General features: G+C 43.9%; 1 protein-coding gene across 1 annotated transcript in view; it reads right to left on the bottom strand.

The window, feature by feature from the left end:
* Positions 1 to 5,547: 5,547 nt before the first annotated feature.
* MRPL15 (mitochondrial ribosomal protein L15) overlaps positions 5,548 to 23,738 on the bottom strand; it is a 29,686-nt gene continuing 11,495 nt past the window's right edge. The window contains exons 2-5 of the mRNA XM_056521925.1: positions 17,559 to 17,716; positions 14,658 to 14,823; positions 11,120 to 11,243; positions 5,548 to 7,605 (exon numbers count right to left, since the gene is read on the bottom strand). Coding sequence (XP_056377900.1) covers positions 7,268 to 7,605; positions 11,120 to 11,243; positions 14,658 to 14,823; positions 17,559 to 17,716 — 786 coding nt within the window. The 3' untranslated portion in view covers positions 5,548 to 7,267. The remainder of the gene's footprint in view (positions 7,606 to 11,119; positions 11,244 to 14,657; positions 14,824 to 17,558; positions 17,717 to 23,738) is intronic.

Below are 23,738 nucleotides of genomic sequence, written 5' to 3'. Positions count from 1 at the left end.
CACACATTTGTATTCTCAGGACTAAGAATGTTTTTAAAAAAAACGGCACATTATCCAAATAAGAAACCTCACTAACCTGTGTCTGAAGATGCTGCTTTGTATTTTTCGTATTTTTCGTCCAATAGGACGCACCGGCGTATAAGACGCACCAAATTTATAGGTGCAAAATCTAAAAAAATAAAGATTTTGAACCCAATAGTGGTCTTCAACCTGCTGACCGCCAGATGTTGCAAAACTACAACTCCCAGCATGCCCGGACAGCCGTTGGCTGTCCGGGCATGCTGGGAGTTGTAGTTTTGCAACATCTGGAGGTCCGCAGATTGAAGACCACTGCATAGGAGGTAATACTCACGTGTCCCTGCCGCTCCGGACCCGTCACCGCTGCCCTGGATGTCGCTCCATCGCTGTCGCCGTGTCCCCGTCGCTCCGGAACGTCTCTGCTGCCGGCCGGGTATCCTCGCTCTCCATCGCCGTCATCACGCCGTTACGCACGCCGACGCACGTACGCGACAATGTGATGAAGAGGAAGGAGAGCGCCGGCATACAGGGGATCCCTGAACGGAGAAGACACCGAGGAGGCAGGTAAGGTCCCCCCCCCCCCGGTGTCCTGTAAGCACTAACCCGGCTATTCAGTCGGGCTATTCGGGACCGCGGCGGTCCCGAACAGCCAGACTGAACAGCCGGGTTAGTGTCACTTTCCCTTCAGACGCGGCGGTCAGCTTTGATCGCCGCGTCTGAAGGGTTAATACAGGGCATCACCGCGATCGGTGATATCCTGTATCAGTCGCGGGTTCCGGCCGTTGATGGCAGGGACCGCCGCGATAGGGGTGTATTCGCCGTATAAGACTTTTTCTCCCCAGTTTTGGGGAAGAAAAAGTGCGTCTTATACGGCGAAAAATACGGTATTAATCCAGTGATTTATATTTATGCCACTAACACCTTTAATAAGGACACTAGCGACTTACCTAGATTATTAGCACTTGGATGCATAACTTTGCCAAATGGATACCCAAACCACTCCGACCTGTAAATAACTGTCTACTAAAAACACTTTAGTATAAAACAAAAAAAACTTTGTACAATTAAATGATTATCAAAGTTCACTGTTACAACTATTAATCACCCTAACACTCCGGGCCCCGACAGCCCGCGGGAAGGGGGCATGTCGACCTCCGCACGAAGCGGCGGCCGACACGCCCCCTCAATACAACTCTATGGCAGAGCCGAAGCGCTGCCTTCGGCAATCTCCGGCTCTGCCATAGAGATGTAGTGTGGGGGCGTGTCGGCCGCCGCTTCGTGCGGAGGTCGACACCCGCTATCTGGCCGGAGAGCCTGGCCCCCGTACAGAGAGATCGCAGGGAGCCCCAGCGGTCGGACCCCCCGCGATCTCAAACTTATCCCCTATCCTTAGGATAGGGGATAAGTTTTTCACCACTGGACTACCCCTTTAAGTACAGGATATATATTGGCCCATTACATGTACCTTCTATCGTTTACCCCCACTAAGTGCGTAACTTATCAGGCTGTTTCATTTGTTTAAAAAAAAAAAAAGTTTATAATATTTGTTTTTAAATCGGTGTCGATACATTTTCATGAGTATTTACATGAACCAGTTTTTTATTATAATCTATGTATTTGTATATTACCCCCAACTGGCCAGGTGTGCTGCACCGTATTTGCAGGTTCGCAGCGCACCTGTACAGAGGTAGCGGGGAGGAGTTCACCCCCTGGCCCCGGTCTTGCGATTGGAGGACCAGCTGGGTGACTCCTTATTTAAAGCCTGTGTATACCTTTACACTCTGTATGACTAAGGCCCCAAGCTAGGGCCGAAACGCATCACTTGTTCTTCTGTCACCTATGTGCTGGAGTTTTGCAATAAAGTATCCGTATCCATCTACTTGCGCTGGACAATCATCTGTTTTGCAACTATTAATCTGCTGTCATTTGTGCTCGACCCTAGGTTGATGCCACTTGTGGACTTTTTTTTTTTTTTTGTAAGGAAATTATTTAGAGAAGCAGCATGAGCAATTACTAGAGAATTATGTAGAGGTTCATGTGAATACTTTGTGCTTACCTGTTTTAGCTGATGTGCCAAGCTAGATTTTAAGCCATATTGATTTCTATTCTGACACTGAATTGATTTTTAAATGCTGTGTTTGTTTCCCACAAAGCCTCTAGCATTGCAGAGAGGGAGTGGAGCCTCATCAATGGATAAGGCTGGGTTCACACCACATTTTTGCAATACAGTTCAATTTGATTTGAAAACCTTACAGAACAGTATTGAAAACCGTATGCCAAAAGATACATCCGGTTGTGTCTGTTTTGCATCCTGTATGGTTTTGTCAGTTTTTTTTGTTGTCCCCAAAACCGTTGCCTACCACGGATTTTGGTACGGGTGAAAAACCATATTGAAACGTATACGTTTATTTTAAAATGGGAGTCAATGGGAACCGTATGGGAGTACGTTTCCATCCGGTTTTCACTATACGGTTTTTGACTTTGAAATACCAAGAAAAAAAAAAAACGTGCCAACAAGTGAAACTTTATTCATAATGGAAGTTAAAAACATACAATTTTTTCTTAAAAAACGGATGCAACCAGACATCATTTTTCAAACCTTATATGGATTAAAATGTGTACACAGGTTTTGATACAGTTTAGTCAGGTTTTGAGGAATCCGTTTGTTTTGACGGAGTTCCCACATTTATGTTTAACCCCTTAAGGACCCAGCCTTTTTCCACTTCCGTTTTTTTCCTCCCTTTAAATGTTGCCCCTATAAATCCATGATGGCTTCTTTTTTGCGCCACCAATTCTACTTTGTAATGACATCAGTCATTTTACCCAAAAACCTACGGCGAAACAAAAAGAAAATTGAAGAAAAAATTTCATTTTGTAAATTTTGGGGGCTTCCGTTTTTACGTAGTACATTTTTCGGTAAAAATGACACCGTCTTTTTATTCTGTAGGTCCATGCGATTACAACGATACCCAACTTATATAGGTTTCATTTTGTATTACTTCGGAAAAAAATCATAACTACATGCAGGAAAATGTATACGTTTAAAATTGTCATCTTCTGACCCCTATAACTTTATTTTTCCGCATATGAGGCTGTATGAGGGCTAATTTTTTGCACCGTGATCTGGTTTTTATCGGTACACATTTTGTTTTGATCAGACTTTTTGATCGCTTTTTATTCATTTTTTTAAGGTATAAATTTTATTAGGGAAGTGGTTAAATAATCTTTATTAACTTTTTTTTTTGCAATGTTATATCCCCCATAGGGGACTTTAACATGCAGTACATTGATTCAATACACTGATCAATGCCATTGCCGACCGGGCGTGCAGGAGGCAGGTAAGGCACCCTTCTGATGCGTCCTAGCTGAGACATCGCCTTTTCACCGCAATGGTCCCGATCAGCCCGACTGAGCTGCCAGGAAGCTTTCACTTTAGATGCGGCGATCAACTTTGATCGCCACGTCTGCAGAGTTAATGCCGGACATCTGCCTGCTGATAGTCGTGACCGTGCGGGTATGATGTGAGCTCCTAACCCTGCCGTGCCACAGCGCTGTTTATAAACTGTGTTTTGCGGCAAGGGGATAAAGGGGTACTCCAGTGGTAAACTATTTTTTTTAATCAACTGATGCCAGAAAGTTAAACAGATTAGTAAGATTAGTGGGCTTGTACTTTTTGATCAAAAATGTATACTAACAACCTGTTAGTTTTTGATATTGTGCTGAGAAGCAATCAGATCATTATACAAGATTGTAGATGAGCACCATGTCTGCTTTTCTACCCCAATTCAGATTAGTAAATTACTTTATTAAAAAAATCTTAATCCTTCCAGTACTTATTAGCAGCTGTATACTACAGAGGAAATTCTTTTCTTTTCTGTCACAACCACAGTGCTCTCTGCTGACACCTCTGTCCAAGTCAAGAACTGTCCAGAGCAGGAGAAAATCCCCATAGCAAACATATGCTGCTCTGGACAGTTCCTAAAATAAACAGCAGAGGAAGAATTTCCTCTGTAGTATACAGCAGCTAATAGAGAACTGAAAGGATTACGATTTTTTTTTTAATAGAAGTAATTTACAAATCAGAAGTTACAGAAGTTTATCATACCACTTTTCTTCAAGTTGGAGGCTTCAATTTGCCATGCGGAGGATTGGGTGAGCTGACTCTTATTGTATCCATACATGAACTAATTTACAAATCTGTTAACTTTCTGGCATCAGTTGATGTAAAAATAAAAAATAAAAGTTTTCCAATGGAGTACCCCTTTAAGAACTGCTAAGAGAACGCATAAAAACTCCTGATGGTAAAACATGATTTAGGAACATTCCGACAAACCTGGCAATAATAATCTTATTGCAGAGCCCATGCAGACAGTAAACAAAGAAGAGCAGCAAAAACATGCAAATGTAGGAGCAGAGCCTTAGGCTGCAGGTGCTGGAGTCCACCCAGGTGGATGGTTTGGTGTCAGTTCACATTATGTGCAGTTTTTGTGTGTATTTATTTATATGCATGTATTTATTCAGGAACCAGAGGGATCACCCTTCCTTAGTCTGGGCCGAGATGCCCAGTGAGGGTTAAACACCCAGGGTCAGTCATATCTTTCCCTAGCTGCTGCAGAGTGGTGTCAGCTGTTTAGCACACTGACCGCTACTCCATGTAGAGCCGATTCCGCTCCTAAGCCAATGTTTCCCAACCAGGGTGCCTCCATCTGTCGCAAAACTACAACTCCCAGCATGCCCGGACAGCCGAAGGCTGTCCGGGCATGCTGGGAGTTGTAGTTTTGCAACAGCTGGAGGCACCCTGGTTGGGAAACCCTGTCCTAAGCCTATGTTATACTGCCCCTGAGCTTCTCCAGTGTAGAGATATTGCAGATGGTGCCTAGGGGTTAAATAAGATGCACATGCCAAGACAAACACTGCAAGGAGCAAACTATTTAATAGAAAATATACAAATGAAACTGTACTGAACAGAAGCCGCCTGATTCCCAAAAGATTGATTTTCAATCAAAATATTGTATTAACATTTTAAAATGAAAATGTAAGCGCTATAACTTTTTTTGCCTGCAAAGTTGCTGTACACCTTCTTATAGATACAGGGCTCACCGAGACAGCCTCAGAAAGTGGCCATCTTGGATCGTGTGCACAGCAAGCAGAGGAAGCACTTCATGCTAGTTCTAGTCTAAACACAGACTCCAGCCAATGAAAAGTAATGACATGGCCCAAGGACACAGCAAAAATTGGGACAGTTCAGGTAGTGTTTAAAGTGAACCTGCTGTTTCTCCTGACATGTGCTTTAACCCCTTGGGGACCAAGGGTTTTTCCATTTTTGCACTTTCGTTTTTTCCTCCTTGCCTTTTAAAAATCATAACCCTTTCTATTTTGCAGCTAAAAATCCATATAGTTGCTTATTTTTTGCGCCACAGATTCTACATTGTAATGACGTCAGTCATTTTACCCAAAAATCTACGGCGAAACGGAAGGAAAAAAAAACATTTATTGTGAGACAAAATTGAAGAAAAAACTGCATTTTGGAGGTTTCCGTTTCTACGTAGTACATTTTTCAGTAAAAATGACATCTTCTCTTTATTCTGTAGATCCATACGATTAAAATGATACCCTACTTATATAGGTTTGATTTTGTCGTACTTCTGTAAAAAAATCATAACTACATGCACGAAAATAAAAATGTTTAAAATTGTCCTTTTCTGACCCCTATAACTGTAATTTTTCCGCATATGGGGCGGTGTGAAGGCTCATTTTTTTGCACAGTGATCTGAAGTTTTTAGCGGTACCATTTTTGTATTGATCGGACTTTTTGATCGCTTTTTATTCATTTTTTACATGATCTAAAAAGTGACCAAAAATGAATTATTTTGGACTTTGGAATTTTTTTGCGCGTACGCCATTGATCGTGCGGTTTAATTAATAATATATTTTTATAATTCGGACATTTCCGCACGTGGCGATACCACATGTTTATTTTTATTTACACTTTTTTTTTATGGGAAAAGGGGGGCGATTCAAACTTTTATTAGGGAAGGAGTTAAATGATCTTTATTAACTTTTTTTTCCACACTTTTTTTTTTTCAATGTTGTAGCTCCCATGGGGGCTATAACACTGCACACACTGATCTTTTACACTGATCACTGCAAAGCCATAGCTTTGCATTGATCAGTGTTATCGGAGCTTGACTGCTTCTGCCTGGATCTCAGGCACAGAGCAGTCATTCGGCAATCCTACGCGCAGGAGGCAGGTAAGGCACTCTCCTGTTCTGTCCTAGCTGATCGGGACATCGCGATTTCATCGTGATGATCCCGATCAGCTCGACTGTGCTGCCAGCAGCATTTTAGTTTCGCTTTAGCCGCAGCGATCAGCTTTGAGCGCCGCGGCTAAAGGGTTAATAGCGCGCGGCACTGCAATCAGTGCCACGCGCTATTAGCCACGGGTCCCGGCAGTTGCCCGAGCCGCTATGAAAGGGAGGGTGCTAAAGGGAGGGGGCTAAGGGCCCCAATAGGTTGCAAGGGTACTCCTTTCTCCAATCAACTGGTGCCAGAAAGTTAAACAATTTGTAAATTACTTCTATTAAAAAATCTTAATCCTTCCAGGACATTTCTTTTCTGTCTGATGACAGTGCTCTCTGCTGACACCTCTGTCCATGTCAGGAACTGTCCAGAGCAGGAGCAAATCCCCATAGCAAACCTATGCTGCTCTGGAAAGCTCCTGACATGGACAGAGGTGTCAGCAGAGAGCACTGTGGTCAGACAGAAAAGAAATTCAATAAGAAAAGAACTTCCTCTGTACTATACAGCAGCTGATAAGTACTGGAAGGAACACCTTTTCCACCAGAGTACCCCTTTAAGTAAATACTTGAATTGCCTACGAAATCCCAATTCTGCAACGTCTTTTCTTATTGCTCTCTGTTGTGCGGTTCCTAATATTTTTACTAAAAATTATAGCCAACTAGTTACCATTAGATATCTATGTGGAAGGACACATCCAGCTGGTAAAACGCAGCCTTCAATTTATTTGTAAATTGCTAGAAATAACAGGACAGTACTAGGAAAAGATACTGCAGCACATTTAATGGGAAATACAAGTATTTACTAAATTATAGATATGAGGGAGGTCCCCAGTGGCGTCTGCTTGCCCCACCACCCATGACTGAGATCAAGGAAAGATCTATCAATCAAGCAGGAGGAAGCCCCAGTACCACACCGTGGTTCAGGCAGCATGAAAGAATATTCCGAACACTTAAGAGCTGTAATAGGCAAGTAATCGCTCATCTGTGGGTTTCAAGATCTTCTTTTCTTTCAAATTGACCACCCATCCCGGAGCGAGGCCAAAGAATATCTGCCGTGGGTCCTTCCGTGTACATAACATTTCATACAGTTCATCTTTGGTAATGTCCGGCAGTATATAGCCATATTTTTGAGCGAGATGTTTTCTGGCCTCAGCTACTTTAACTGGATCTGCTATGTATCCACGGTTTTCTGCATCAGTATAATATTTTACCAAGTCTTCTGGTGGGAGCATCCGTTTGGGGATCGGCTTTCCACGCGTAAAAAATGGTACTGGTTTACAGAGAACCTCTGTGGGGGGAAAAAAAAAGATTAAAAAAAAACAGTCAAATTTGTGTAGTCTTGTCATGTTGCTGCATTATTAACAGATCCAAACCACTGAAAGCTCAGATACAAATATACAAACATGCACTTGTCTTTTGGCCATCAGCCTCTTAGCCGTCCCCATGCGGTCAGGCTATACCGCCATGTTACCCCCCCAGGGATGATAGAGCTGGGCTGCAGGGTTCACAAAATCCTCCAGAGGCTGAAAACACTAATGGATTTCTTCTCTGTTCTGACATGGCATTATTTTTGTGACATTAGCGATTTGTGGAATTGGGTAAGGTGAAAAAAAAATACAGTGATCCCTCAACTTACAATAGTTTCAACATACAATGTTTTTTTTCTGGACCATTGTAACTTGAAACCAGACTCAACATACAATACTACAGACAGTCCAGATCTGTGAAATGTGTCGCAACTGGAGGAACTGACCAATCAGAATGGGTATTTTACTGGGAAATCCCCTGTATTACTGAAGTGTATGCACTGACTGGCTGTCTGGTAGCGCCCCCTACAGTACAGGGAGGAACTACAAGTTCTGTACTACTCTTACCTGTGCCAGTGTTAGCTGCTCCTTTGGACACCAAGTAAGGGCGGCTCCATTTGGGACACTGTGTGTACTGTATAGGACCCTGAAGAAGCTCCTGTCCTCTACATAAACCATTGTTTCCCAACCAGGGTGCCTCCAGCTGTTGCAAAACTACAACTCCCAGCATGCCCGGACAGCCAACGGCTGTCTTGGCATGCTGGGAGTTGTAGTTTTGCAACAGCTGGAGGCACCCTGGTTGGGAAACACTGACAGACAGTGATTTACAGCTCCCAGCAGATCTTTCTTACTTTTATATGTAAGTACTTGCTTTATATATATTAGTTATCTACTTATTTATCTTTAATCCTCACTTTTTCCTATTTTTGGATGACATTTTGGTGGCTTCAGAACCAATTACCAGGTTTCCATAGAGTTATGGTCTCAACATACAATGGTTTCAACTAGAGAAGAGCGAACTTACAGTAAATTTGATTCGTCACGAACTTCTCGGCTCGGCAGTTGCTGACTTATCCTGCATAAATGCGTTCAGCTTTCAGGTGCTCCGGTGGGCTGGAGACTCTCTCCTAGGACTGTATCCACCTTTTCCAGCCCACCGGAGCACCTGAAAGCTGAACGCATTTATGCAGGATAAGTCAGCAACTGCCCAGCCGAGAAGTTCATGACGAATCGAATTTACTGTAAGTTCGCTCATCTCTAGTTTCAACATACAATGGTAGTCCTGGAACCAATTAATATTGTAACTTGAGAGAAAACTGTACATATTTCTGTAAATTCATTTTTATGCCTTTCACCGAGCTGTAAAACTAAATTGTATTCAGGGAATGAGTATGATTACCACGGTACCCACATTGTATACTTTTGGCTTGGTTTTATTTTTAAAAAAGTATTTGTTTTCAACATAAAAATGCTTTGAATTAAAACCATGTTCTGACCACTATAACTTCTTTAATTTTCTTTAAGCTGTGTGAGGGCTTGGTTTGTTTGTTTGTTTTTTTTGCTATAAATCTCATTGTTTTATCATAGTGAATTTTTGATAATTTTTTATTCCATTTGTCTGGGATATGCTGTGACCAGAAATTCTGGCATACAATAGCTAATTTCTTCCGAAAACAGCGCCACCCCTGTCCTCAGGTTGGGTATGGTATTTGAGCACAGTTCCATTGAAGTGAATGGAGACAAGTTGTAATGCCACACACAACCTGTGGACAGGAGCGGTGCTGTTTTTGTAAGAAGTTAGCTCTGGGTTTCTATTCCTGGATAACCCCTTTAGGGCTCATTCCCATGGACAGATTAGCAGTGTATTTTAAGCTGCAGATCCGCTTACGATAGACCCTACAGTGTTCCTCCAGATGTGCCTGCTCAGAGCAGCAATCCACCGCTATGAGCAGACAACGCGACGTGCGAGTCGCCGCATGCATGCGCAGTGTACATGCACACATCGCGGTTGCTCTCGGCCTAGCTCAGGGAGCAAGGGGAGAAGCCGCGATATGGGCGGGTACACTGCACGCGGCGACTCTCACATCGCAGTGTGTCTGCTCGTAGCAGCGGATAGATACTTCAAACGCTGCTTTAAATTTGGCAACACTTTTTACACACAAATACTGTACAGAACATTTTTTTTGCAATGGATCACTGTAAGAAAGCGTAGCCGATGCATTGTAATCCCAATAAAGGGCAAACGTAATGGGAGCCAGTAGCCATATACGACGTGAACACAGCCTTTTAACCCCTTAACGACAACTGGCATAAATCTACGTCATGGTGTGGTGGTACTTAGCGCACCATGACGTACATTTAAGTCATGAACATGACCGCGAGCACCAGTCCGATCATGCGCGGCAGGTCCTGGCTGCTATCAGCAGCCAGGGACCCGCCGGTAATGGCAGACATCAGCGATTGCGCTGATGTCCACCATTAACCCATCAGATGCAGTGATAAATACAGATCGCGGCAGTGCGGTCGGTAAAATGGATGATCGGATCGCCCACGGCGCTACCACAGGTATCCAATCATCCATAATGGCAGACGGAGGTCCCCTCATCTGTCTCCATCCGTCCCCCCGGGGTCTTCTGCTCTGGTTGGAGATTGAGTAGATCAGAGCAGAAGATCGCCCTATGCATAGCACTGAACAGTATTGGCAATCAACTGATTGCTATAAATAGTCCCCTATTGGGACATAAAGTGTAAAAAAAAGAAAGTAAACAACAAACATTTGGCATCACCATGTGCATAAATGTCTGAACTATCAAAATATAATGTTAAGTATCCCGTATGGTGAACGGCGTAAACGTAAAATAAAATAAAAAAATATCCAAAATTGCTGGGTTTTTGTCACATTTTTTTGCCCCCAATTTTTTTATTTATTTATAAAAAGTGAATAGAAAGTAAAATATAAACAAAAGTGGAACCGATAAAAACTACAGATCACGGTGCAAAAAAATTAGCCCTCATCCCGCCTCGTATGCGGGAAAATTATAAAGCTATAGGTGGGCAAAATAGGGTAATTTTAAAACATACTAATTTTGTTAAAATAGCTTGAGATTTTTTTTAAAGCGATAAAATTATAGAAAAGCATATATCATGGGTATCATTTTAATTGTATTGACCCACAGAATAAAGAAAACATGTCCTTTTTACCATAAAGTGTACAGCGTGAAAACAAAATTGCGGGTTTCTTTTCAATTTCCCCACATAAATAATATTTTTTTTTGGTTGCGCTGTACATTTTATGGTAAAATAAGGGATGTCATAAGATTGGTCACGCAAAAAACAAGCCCTCATGGGTCTGTGGATGGAAATATAAAAGAGTTATGATTTTTAGAAGGCGAGGAGGAAAAAACGAAAATGCAAAAATAAAATTGGCCTGGTCCTTAAGGGGTTAAAAGCGGAAAAATATTTTCCTTAGAGAGAAGAGTTTTATGTTTTACTTACCAAGGTTTCGCGGATCATAATATCCAGTCGTTATAACGCCCCCATTTTTTTCTATGGCTGCAATTGCCAGCTCTGATGCCCACTGGACTTCAATATTTACTTTTGCACAAAACAAGTCAGCGCCCTAAAATAAACCAAAAGGTAAAGATATTTTTTACATAACTGTTCTGATGACAATTCATACACTTTGCTCATTAGGCAGAAAAAACGTGTAGCACCAAGAATGCCATGCAGACCGCACGCTATGGACATTTTGGACACCTATAAGTGTCTTTAACCCAGCAGATTATTGTTTGGCCAGTTGTTTGGTGAGGATTCAGCAGAATGGAACAAGGATGGACAAATCTAGTTCAAAATGTAAGTACCAGTAACAGGTACGATTCAATAAACCCTTAAAACAGACTAAAGTTTTCTACAAGCATCATTGTGTATTGTGGAAACCATTTAGAGAATAATACACTAGACAAATGTCGCCACCTAGTGGTAGGATTCATTTTCCTTTAATTTTTTCTTTTTTTTCAAAAAAATAGAGAAGCAAATAACTTACCGTATTTTTCGCCGTATAAAAAGTCGGTGTGTCTTATACGGCGAATACACCCCTATCGCGGCGGTCCCTGCGGCCATCAACGCCCGGGACCCGCGGCTAATACAGGACGTCACCGATCGCGGTGATGTCCTGTATTAACCCTTCAGACGCAGTGATCAAAGCTGACCGCCGCGTCTGAAGGGAAAGTGACACTCACCCGGCTGTTCAGTCGGGCTGTTCGGGACCGCCGCGATTTCACCACGGCGGTCCCAAACAGCCCGACTGAATAGCCGGGTTAGTGCTTACAGGACACCGGGAGGGACCTTACTTGCCTCCTCAGTGTCTTCTCCGTTCAGGGATCCCCTGTATGGCCGGCGCTCTCCTTCCTCATCGTCGCGTACGTGCGTTTGCGTGTGTAACGACGTGATGGCGGTGGCGGAGAGCGAGGATACCCGGCCGGCAGTAGAGACGTTTCGGAGCGACGGGGACACGGCGACAGCGATGGAGCGACATCCAGGGCAGCGGTGACGGGTCTGGAGCGGCGGGGACACGCGAGTATTACCTCCTATGCAGTGGTCTTCAATCTGCGGACCTCCAGATGTTGCAAAACTACAACTCCCAGCATGCCCGGACAGCCAACGGCTGTCTGGACATGCTGGGAGTTGTAGTTTTGCAACATCTGGAGGTCCGCAGATTGAAGACCACTATTGGGTTCAAAATCTTAATTTTTTTAGATTTTGCACCTATAAATTGGGTGCGTCTTATACGCCGGTGCGTCCTATAGGACGAAAAATACGGTACTTGACGTTTTATAAGCATTTAAACAGCACAGACCGCTTCTCACTGAACATACCCTTCCCTAAATATAGGAGCTGAGCCCTTGGAGAACTATTCCCCTTTACAGCATTCCTACTGTAGACCAGAGTGATTTGAGGGGCCCAGCTATTGGAATGGCCTGCATGACAGCTGCTTGCTGGGGATTTTGGAAGCTGGACCCATAGTGGTCAGCTGATCGTCGTCAAGTAGGGTTCAGTTCGTAAAAGTTGTTTACAACATTAAGGGAGAAGTATCCTTTAGATCAGAGATTCCCAAACATATTTGGCCTTTTGCTTTAAAGGGGTACTCCGGCCCTAAGACATCTTATCCCTCTCCCATAGACTTGCATTGAGGGGGCGGGGCGAGACGTCACAAGGGGGCGGAGTCGTGATGTCACTATACTCCGGCCCCGTGGTCGTGAGTCTAAAGACACAGAGCTATTGTCGCTCCATGTAACTGAGACAGGTGGGTGCTGCATGAGAGATTGTGGGGGTCCCCCCCCCCCCCCGATCAGACATCTTATCCCCTATTCTTTGGATGGGGATAAAATGTCTTCGAGCTGGAGCACCCCTTTAAACTCCTTAAGAAAGCCACTGTCTGTGGTGAAACATCAGGGGGCGATGTGTATTAGGTTTTAATAACCATCCTAGGTAGTTGTGGACTGCAGCCATGACACCTTTATACATGCACTTTAGTATGGTATGCAGCTGCTTTATGGGTCTGTAGATGGAAAATTTAAAGTTATGGCTATTAAAAGATAAGGAGGGAAAATTAAGACACAAATTGTTGCATCCTTAAGGGGTTAAAGTTAATGGAAGTTATGCAAAATGTGTAAGACCGCCTACTTGACTGTTTTTGCTTCCCAAACACATTCAGATGCTAAAGGCAGACCAGGAGGCCTCTATCTTGAGAGGTAGGACCTGTACCTATCAGAAATTTAGGCATGTTTTGTGAATATGCTATAAATGTGTAGAAAAGAATATCCCTTAAATCGTACCCATGTGATCCAAAAAAAAAAAAAAAAAAAAAAAAACACATTTTTTTTTTATATATCACTCAGTACCTGATCATGTAAATCTGATTTTTATGTGTCTAGCACCGTTATTTAATTAATTACACTTTTAATTTAGCTCACTAGTCTGAATTCCTCTCAAAGGGAGGGGGCGTGGCCTCACTGTGCAGGTCTCCGCCCCCTCCCTCAGTATGCTGTCTGCTCACATCTTCCCTAGCATTAGCAAAACTACAACTCCCAGCATGTCCTCACTGACAGTAGCGGGACACAAGCTGACAGTGGGAGGATTCTTCCTCCAGCTGTGAGCACTGTGCTCACAGCTGTCAATCAAGGAGGTGTGTCCATGACATAGGTGATGACTCATGGACACAGCAGGACTAGTATGTGTCCAAGCAGGTAGAGGGGTAGTTTGACTTTTTCAGTATGAAATACTGAAAAATTTCAAATGAAAGCAATTGCAAACATATTTGCATGCTTTACAACATATCAAACGTTTTTGTATCTGACAGTGCCCATTTAAGGAAGTCCAAGATCTCACAATTCATTCTATTAAGTTATGAAGAAATTAAGGGGGTATTATGGGGGACATTTAGGGCATATCCACAGCATATGCCATAAAGGTTTGATAGGTGCGGGTCCCAGAATATCTCAGATGAGACTGCACCTTAAAAAGAAATATCTAATGGATGAAAACTTATCACCTATCCACAGGAAAGGGAATAACCTTTAGATCGCGGGGAGCAGCAGCGCTCAGACCTCCTGCGATCTAAACTTATCCCCCATCCTGTACAGAGCCCTGCCCGAAGCAGGGGCCGCCATGGCCCCTCCATATATCTCTACCATAGAGATATATGGAGGGGGCGTGGTGACCTCTGATCCGATCCCTCACAAAACATATAGGGGATACGTGTTTAATCCACGAGACTACTCCTTTAAATAGTACTAGGGCCGTGTCAAAACTTTATCTGTCAGTGTGAGTGCTCAGACCCAAACCAATGGCTAGAATGAGCTGAGAGCAGCATGGCAGTCTTGGTCCTGTGACAGAGCCGGGAGAGAATGCCCTAAACGCAAACTTCCCCCGGTTTGTCACTCTCAGTCCCTGTCTGATCAACATTTTTGAAATATCTTTACAACATATTAAACAGTCCCCATTTAAAGTAAGAAACTACTAGTTAACACTGTACCTCTTCTACCAGCTGGACACCATAATCCCTCTTTAGTGGCTGGATGGTAACTCCTCGGGCATTCACTAGCTGGGTCAAGTCAATGGGTAGTGACGGATCGACCCTCCCAAGGTCAATGAGGTACTGCAACTTCTTCAAGCTCAGCGGATGATACTGGCGTCGAAAACTAGAAAACACCAACATCTGCAGAGTTAACCATCTTCTAAGGCTGCAGTCACAACACATTTTTGCAATACAGTTCCCATATACATTTCAATGTGAAAACCGCACGGAACCGTATAGAAAACCGTATGCCAAACTATGCATTCGGTTGCATGTTGTACGGTTTTGTCAATTGTTTTTTCCGCACCCAAAACTGTAGCCTACCACTGTTTTTGGTCCGGGTGAAAAAGCGTATTAAAGCGCATAAGTTTTTTTTTTTTTTTTTAAACATGGGAGTCAATGGGAACCGTATGTGCGTACGGTTCAATCTGGTTTGCACAATACGGTTTTTGGCTTTGCACAGGTTTTTTTTTCTTGGAATTTCAAACAAGTGAAACTTTATTCATAACTGAATGAAAAGTTAAAAACGTAGACTTTTTCCTTAAGGATAGGGGATAAGATGTAAGATCGCCGCGGTCCCGCTGCTGGGGACCCCGGGGATCGCCGCTGTGGCACCCTGCCATCATTACTGCGCAGAGAGAGTTCGCTCTGTGCGTAATGACGGGCGATACAGGGGCCGGAGCAGCGTGACGCCATGGCTCCGTCCCTCATGACATCACGGCCCGTCTCCTTAATGCAAGTCTATGACAGGGGGCGTGACGACCGCCACGCCCCCTCCCATAGACTTGTATTGACGGGGGCGGGCCGTGACGTCACGAGGGGCAGAGCCGTGACGTAACAATGCTCCGGCCCCTGTATTGCCCGTCATTACGTGCAGAGCGAACTCGCTTTGTGCAGTAATGATAGCGGGGTGCTGCAGCAGCGATCCCCGGGGTCCCCAGCAGCGGGACCCCGGCGATCTGACATCTTATCCCAGCGGGATAAGATGTCTAGGGGCGGAGTACCCCTTTAATGTGTGATATGCACAGGAGTGATCCTGATTGACTGTCAATTGAACTTGCTACTGTCTATCGAGTGCTATTCTGCATCTGTTGGATTGAGTTATCACTGTCTGGAAAGATACATTGTATAATTACATCAATTGATTAACTGTGCAGCTGTAGCTGCTACACTGTATCTGCCTTATATTGAAGATCACTGAGAACAGGAACAATTGAATGAACATTTGCATTGAGAATTGTTGTTCCACATAATTATATTGATTATTAGACTGCTATATTGATAGTACAGGCTCAAGTGGCAGAATATTTTTTACAATTGTTATATTTATTGTTGTTTTTTATTATATTTTGTATTATTCAAAATTTAGGGGAGTACAAGGGCCCTGTACATTCCCTATTTAATCCATTATTATTCTATATTAATAAATATTAATTATTTTAAATCAAATATCTTTGACCTTTGAGCCCCATTTTCTTTCAACATATTTTCCCTATTTTTACACCGTGGGTATAGGTGTTTGTTGAGTTGCTCGGGTCTTCAGTGACGGTCAGACAGACAGGAGCCTCTCCATATTATCTATATAATTTGCAAATCTGTTTAAAGGGGTATTCCAGGCAAAAACTTTTTTTTATATATATCAACTGGCTCCGGAAAGTTAAACAGATTTGTAAATTACTTCTATTAAAAAATCTTAATCCTTCCAATAGTTATTAGCTTCTGAAGTTTTCTGTCTAACTGCTCAATGATGATGTTACGTCCCAGGAGCTGTGCATGCTGGGAAAATATCCCCATAGGAGCTGGACAGCTCCCGGGATGAGAGTCATCAGAAAGCAGTTAGACAGAAAACAGCAACTCAACTTCAGAAGCTAATAACTATTGGAAGGATTAAGATTTTTTAATAGAAGTAATTTACAAATCTGTTCAACTTTCCGGAGCCAGTTGATATAAACCCCTTAAACCAGGGTGCCTCCAGTTGTTGCAAAACTACAACTCCCAGAATGCCCGGACAGCCGTCGGCTGTCCGGGCATGCTGGGAGTTGTAGTTTTGCAACAACTGGAGGCACCCTGGTTGGAAAACACCGTCCTAGAGATATGTCATCACATACTATATAGTGTTTCCCAACCAGGGTGCACCCAAATGTCGCCAAACTACAACTCCCAGCATGCTGCAAATTGTAGTTTAGCCACAGCTAGAGGCATCCTGGTTGGGAAACACAGACTTACTATGGTGGCAAAAGCCGATGTAAGAATTTAATATCTACGGATAACATATACATATATGCTCTCAATGGAGGCCAAAGAGTGTCCTATCCGCTTCCTTTATTGTAGAGTCTAATCCAGGATGGGACAAGTTGTTTTTGGACCCTGTGGACAAAACTGCACACAAATTTACATTGTAGGTTTCCCCTATAAAACACACATGGCCACAAACTGCATCACAAAATCGTGTGCAGCTTTTGCCGCTGTGGTGAAGAGCGACTTATATAAACGCCCCTGTATGTACCGGACAGTCTCACACTATAGATTCACATGGCAGAGGGGCTACAGCACTGCAAAAACAGTGGTGCGCAAGATCAGGGCTGACAATGTGGCTTGTATGCTTAGACCAGGTGTTTTCCAACTAGGGTGCCTCCAGCTGTTACAAAACTCCAACTCCCAGCAAAACTACCAAACTTACCGTGGCTGTCCGGGCAAGGTGGGAGTAATTTTACAACAGCTGGAGACACCATGGCAGTGAAACCCTGGCTGACACCAAAGCAGGCACTTTAGAGCCCCAACTACAAGGGCACAGACCTCTGTATGGTTGTGAGAGTGCCGGATCACCCTTATTTTTTTATACACCTGCTTTGTACTTACCTGTGCCCTTCGTTGAATCCATACTTAGGAATGACCAAGTAAAACGGCGTCTGACCTCCTTCAAACCCCAAACGTGGTCGGTTGCCCCTTTGCTTCTCTCCTTTGTGGCCCCGGCCACTTCTGTTTCCTCCATGTCTACCGCGTCCTCGTAGTCGTTCCTAGAACAGAATAACATGACAAACGTTGAAATACATTGCACTTAGGTTGGCATACTAGACTTTAACCCCTTCCACACAGTCATTATCGGCAGAGCTTCATCACCTTAGTGCAGCGTTTCCCAACCAGGGTGCCTCCAGCTGTTGCAAAACTACAACTCCCACCATGGCCGGACAGCCAAAGGCTGTCCGGGCATGGTGGGAGTTGTAGTTTTGCAACAGCTGAAGGCACCCTGGTTGGGAAAACACTGCCTTCGTGGTATGGACGCCATCTTTATCTCTAAGAATAAACTGCCGTACTATAAATGATATTTAATGTATCCTCAGTACTTCAGTGTCATACATGCATTTACATAGAATAGCAAACCCAGTCATCCAGGAGAGCAGCACAACCAGGTTGCATGCAGTGGAGTGCGCGCCACATTAGGCTCCCTCACAAGCTTCCCGTGCGGACACTGTCAAGGTGAAGCAGCATGTCCAGTTAAAATGTGAATTAAATGGGCACTGTCCAATCCGAAAACTTTTTATATGTTGTTACTGATGAAAATTAAAAAGACCTTTTGTGATATGGTTGTTTACATTTTTTATTAAAATATTTAACCCCTTAAGGACTGAGGGGTTTTCAATTTTTGCACTTTCGCTTTTTCCTCATTACCTTTTAAAAATCATAACCCTTTCAATTTTGCACCTAAAAATCCACATGAGGGCTTATTTTTTGCGGCACCAATTCTACTTTGTAATGACATCAGTCATTTTACCCAAAAATCTACAGCAAAACGGAAAAAAAAAATCATTGTGCAACAAAATTAAAGAAAATACGCCATTGTGTAACTTTTGGGGGCTTCCGTTTCTACGCAGTACATTTTTCAGTAAAAATTACACCTTATCTTTATTCTGTAAGTCCATACGATTAAAATGATACCCTACTTATATAGGTTTGATTTTGTCGCACTTCTGGAAAAAATCATAACTACATGCAGGAAATATATACGTTTAAAATTGTCATCTACTGACCCCTATAACTTTATTTTTCTGCGTACGGGCCGGTATGAGGGCTCATTTATTGCGCCGTGATCTGACATTTTTAGCGGTACCATTTCTGTATTGATCGGACTTTTTGATCGCTTTTTATTAATTTTTTCATGATATAAAAAGCGACCAAAAATACATTATTTTGGAATTTGGATTTTTTTTGCGTGTACGCCATTGACCATGCGGTTTAATTAATTATATATTTTTATAGTTCGGACATTTACGCATGCGACGAAACCACATATGTTTATTTTGACAGTTTTTTTTATGGGAAAAGGGGGGGCGATTTGAACTTTTATTAGGGAAGGGGTTAAATGACCTTTGTTAACTTTTTTTTTTTCTTTTCATTTTTATTTGCAGTGCTATAGCTCCCATAGGGACCTATAACACTGCACGCACTGATCTCCTATGCTGATCCCTGCTGAGCCATAGCTCTGCACAGATCAGCGAGATAAGTGCTCGATTGCTCAAGCCTGTAGTTCAGGCTTGGAGCAATCAAACCCCAATCAGACGCCGCGGAGACAGGTAAGGGGACCTCCGCCTGCATCCCAGCTGATCAGAACATTGCGATGTCCCGATCAGCCCGACTGAGCTGCCAGGAAGCATTTACTTACACTTTCTGATGCGGCGGTCAACTTTGATCGCCGAGTCAGAAGGGTTAATATCGCGCGGCACAACGATCGATGCCGTGCGCCGTTAGCCCAGGGTCCCGGCTATGATTAGCAGCCGGGACCGACCCAGTGTGATGCGGGGTCACGGCGTGGCCCCGTTTTTAACACCGGGAGCAGGCTTAGGGCGTACAGGTACGTCCTAAGTCATTAAGGGGTTAATAAAGAAAATAGCCCGTGAAAAACCCAGCACTACATACTGGGACACTTCCCAGTCCTGCAGCAGCATCAGGCTTGTCTATAAGTGATGACTCATGGACAGGGCTACATGAGCAGGCACACCAATCACCTCAAGGGAGGGACGCGCCCCCTTCCGCCACACACCAATCACCTCCCACGACCACCCGCCCCCTTCCGCCACACACCAATCCCCTCCCACCACCACTATGGAGGGACGCGCCCCCTTCCACCACACACCAATCCCCTCCCACCACCACTAGGGAGGGACGCGCCCCCTTCCACCACACACCAATCCCCTCCCACCACCACTATGGAGGGACGCGCCCCCTTCCACCACACACCAATCCCCTCCCACCACCACTAGGGAGGGACGCGCCCCCTTCCACCACACACCAATCCCCTCCCACCACCACTATGGAGGGACGCGCCCCCTTCCGCCACACACCAATCACCTCCCACCACCACTAGGGAGGGACGCGCCCCCTTCCGCCACACACCAATCACGAATCAAACCGTCCTCAATATCTGCACAACTACAATCTGCAGGTATATGGCGGTAGGATTCCTAGTATATGGCCTGGAGATACAGTATATGACGCTCTCAGCAGGGATATGGCGGTATGATTCCTAGTATATGGTCTGGAGATACAGTATATGACGCTCTCAGCAGGGATATGGTGGTATGATTCCTAGTATATTGTCTGGACATACAGTATATGACGCTCTCAGCAGGGATATGGCGGTATGATTCCTAGTATATGGTCTGGACATACAGTATATGGCGGTATGATTCCTAGTATATGGTCTGGAGATACAGTATATGACGCTCAGCAGGGATATGGCAGTATGATTCCTAGTATATGGTCTGGCTGGACATACAGTATATGACGCTCAGCAGGGATATGGCGGAATGATTCCTAGTATATGGTCTGGACATACAGTATATGGCCATATGATTCCTAGTATATGGTCTGGACATACAGTATATGACGCTCAGCAGGGATATGGTGGTATGATTCCTAGTATATGGTCTGGCTGGACATACAGTATATGACGCTCAGCAGGGATATGGTGGTATGATTCCTAGTATATGGTCTGGCTGGACATACAGTATATGAAACTCAGCAGGGATATGGCGGAATGATTCCTAGTATAAGGTCTGGCTGGACATACAGTATATGACGCTCTCAGCAGGGATATAGCGGTATGATTCCTAGTATATGGTCTGGACATACAGTATATGACGCTCAGCAGGGATATGTGGTATGATTCCTAGTATATGGTCTGAAGATACAGTATATGATGCTCAGCAGGGATATGGTGGTATGATTCCTAGTATATGGTCTGGCTGGACATACAGTATATGACACTCTCAGCAGGGATATGGCGGTATGATTCCTAGTATATGGTCTGGCTGGACATACAGTATATGACGCTCTCAGCAGGGATATGGTGGTATGATTCCTAGTATTTGGTCTGGAGATACAGTATATGACATGCAGCAGGGATATGGCGGTATGATTCCTAGTATATGGTCTCAGCAGGGATATGGAGGTATGATTCCTAGTATATGGTCTGGACACAGTATATGACGCTCTCAGCAGGGATATAGCGGTATGATTCCTAGTATATGGCCTGGACATACAGTATATGATGCTCAGCGGGGATATGGCGGTATGATTCCTAGTATATGGTCTGGAGATACAGTATATGATGCTCTCAGCAGGGATATGGTGGTATGATTCCTAGTATAAGGTCTGGCTGGACATACAGTATATGATGCTCTCAGCAGGGATATAGCGGTATGATTCCTAGTATATGGTCTGGACATACAGTATATGACGCTCAGCAGGGATATGGTGGTATGATTCCTAGTATATGGTCTGGACATACAGTATATGACATGCAGCAGGGATATGGCGGTATGATTCCTAGTATATGGTCTGGACATACAGTATATGACATGCAGCAGGGATATGGCGGTATGATTCCTAGTATATGGTCTGGCTGGACATACAGTATATGACGCTCTCAGCAGGGATATGGCGGTATGATTCCTAGTATATGGTCTGGCTGGACATACAGTATATGACACTCAGCAGGGATATGGCGGTATGATTCCTAGTATATGGTCTGGCTGGACATACAGTATATAACGCTCTCAGCAGGGATATGGTGGTATGATTCCTAGTATTTGGTCTGGAGATACAGTATATGACGCTCTCAGCAGGGATATGGAGGTATGATTCCTAGTATATGGTCTCAGCAGGGATATGGAGGTATGATTCCTAGTATTTGGTCTGGACACAGTATATGACGCTCTCAGCAGGGATATGGAGGTATGATTCCTAGTATAAGGTCTGGCTGGACATACAGTATATGACGCTCTCAGCAGGGATATAGCGGTATGATTCCTAGTATATGGTCTGGAGATACAGTATATGACGCTCAGCAGGGATATGGCGGTATGATTCCTAGTATATGGTCTGGCTGGACATACAGTATATGACGCTCAGCAGGGATATGGCGGTATGATTCCTAGTATATGGTCTGGTTGGACATACAGTATATGATGCTCAGCAGGGATATGGAGGTATGATTCCTAGTATATGGTCTGGACATACAGTATATGACACACAGCAGGGATATGGCGGTATGATTCCTAGTATAAGGTCTGGCTGGACATACAGTATATGACGCTCAGCAGGGATATGGCGGTATGATTCCTAGTATATGGTCTGGACATACAGTATATGACGCTCAGCAGGGATATGGTGGTAGGATTCCTAGTATATGGTCTGGACATACAGTATATGACGCTCTCAGCAGGGATATGGCGGTATGATTCCTAGTATATGGTCTGGCTGGACATACAGTATATGACGCTCTCAGCAGGGATATGGCGGTATGATTCCTAGTATATGGTTTGGACATACAGTATATGACGCTCAGCAGGGATATGGCGGTATGATTCCTAGTATATGGTCTGGACATACAGTATATGACGCTCTCAGCAGGGATATGGAGGTATGATTCCTAGAATATGGTCTGGACATACAGTATATGACGCTCTCAGCAGGGATATGGCGGTAGGATTCCTAGTATATGGTCTGGCTGGACATACAGTATATGACACTCAGCAGGGATATGGCGGTATGATTCCTAGTATAAGGTCTGGCTGGACATACAGTATATGACGCTCTCACAGGGATATAGCGGTATGATTCCTAGTATATGGTCTGGACATACAGTATATGACGCTCTCAGCAGGGATATAGCGGTATGATTCCTAGTATATGGTCTGGACATACAGTATATGACGCTCTCAGCAGGGATATAGCGGTATGATTCCTAGTATATGGTCTGGACATACAGTATATGATGCTCAGCAGGGATATGGCGGTATGATTCCTAGTATATGGTCTGGCTGGACATACAGTATATGACGCTCTCAGCAGGGATATGGTGGTATGATTCCTAGTATATGGTCTGGAGATACAGTATATGATGCTCAGCAGGGATATGGAGGTATGATTCCTAGTATAAGGTCTGGCTGGACATACAGTATATGATGCTCTCAGCAGGGATATAGCGGTATGATTCCTAGTATATGGTCTGGACATACAGTATATGACATGCAGCAGGGATATAGCGGTATGATTCCTAGTATATGGTCTGGACATACAGTATATGGCCATATGATTCCTAGTATATGGTCTGGACATACAGTATATGACACTCAGCAGGGATATGGAGGTATGATTCCTAGTATAAGGTCTGGCTGGACATACAGTATATGATGCTCTCAGCAGGGATATAGCGGTATGATTCCTAGTATATGGTCTGGACATACAGTATATGACATGCAGCAGGGATATGGCGGTATGATTCCTAGTATATGGTCTGGACATACAGTATATGACGCTCTCAGCAGGGATATGGCGGTATGATTCCTAGTATATGGTCTGGACATACAGTATAAGACATGCAGCAGGGATATGGTGGTAGGATTCCTAGTATATGGTCTGGACATACAGTATATGACGCTCTCAGCAAGGATATGGCGGTATGATTCCTAGTATATGGTCTGGCTGGACATACAGTATATGACGCTCTCAGCAGGGATATGGAGGTATGATTCCTAG

This window comes from Hyla sarda, chromosome 5 (assembly GCF_029499605.1).
Source record: "Hyla sarda isolate aHylSar1 chromosome 5, aHylSar1.hap1, whole genome shotgun sequence".
NCBI classification, from domain to species: domain Eukaryota; kingdom Metazoa; phylum Chordata; class Amphibia; order Anura; family Hylidae; genus Hyla; species Hyla sarda.
Note: the sequence above shows the minus strand (reverse complement) of the source record. Positions and strands in the feature narration are given on the sequence as shown.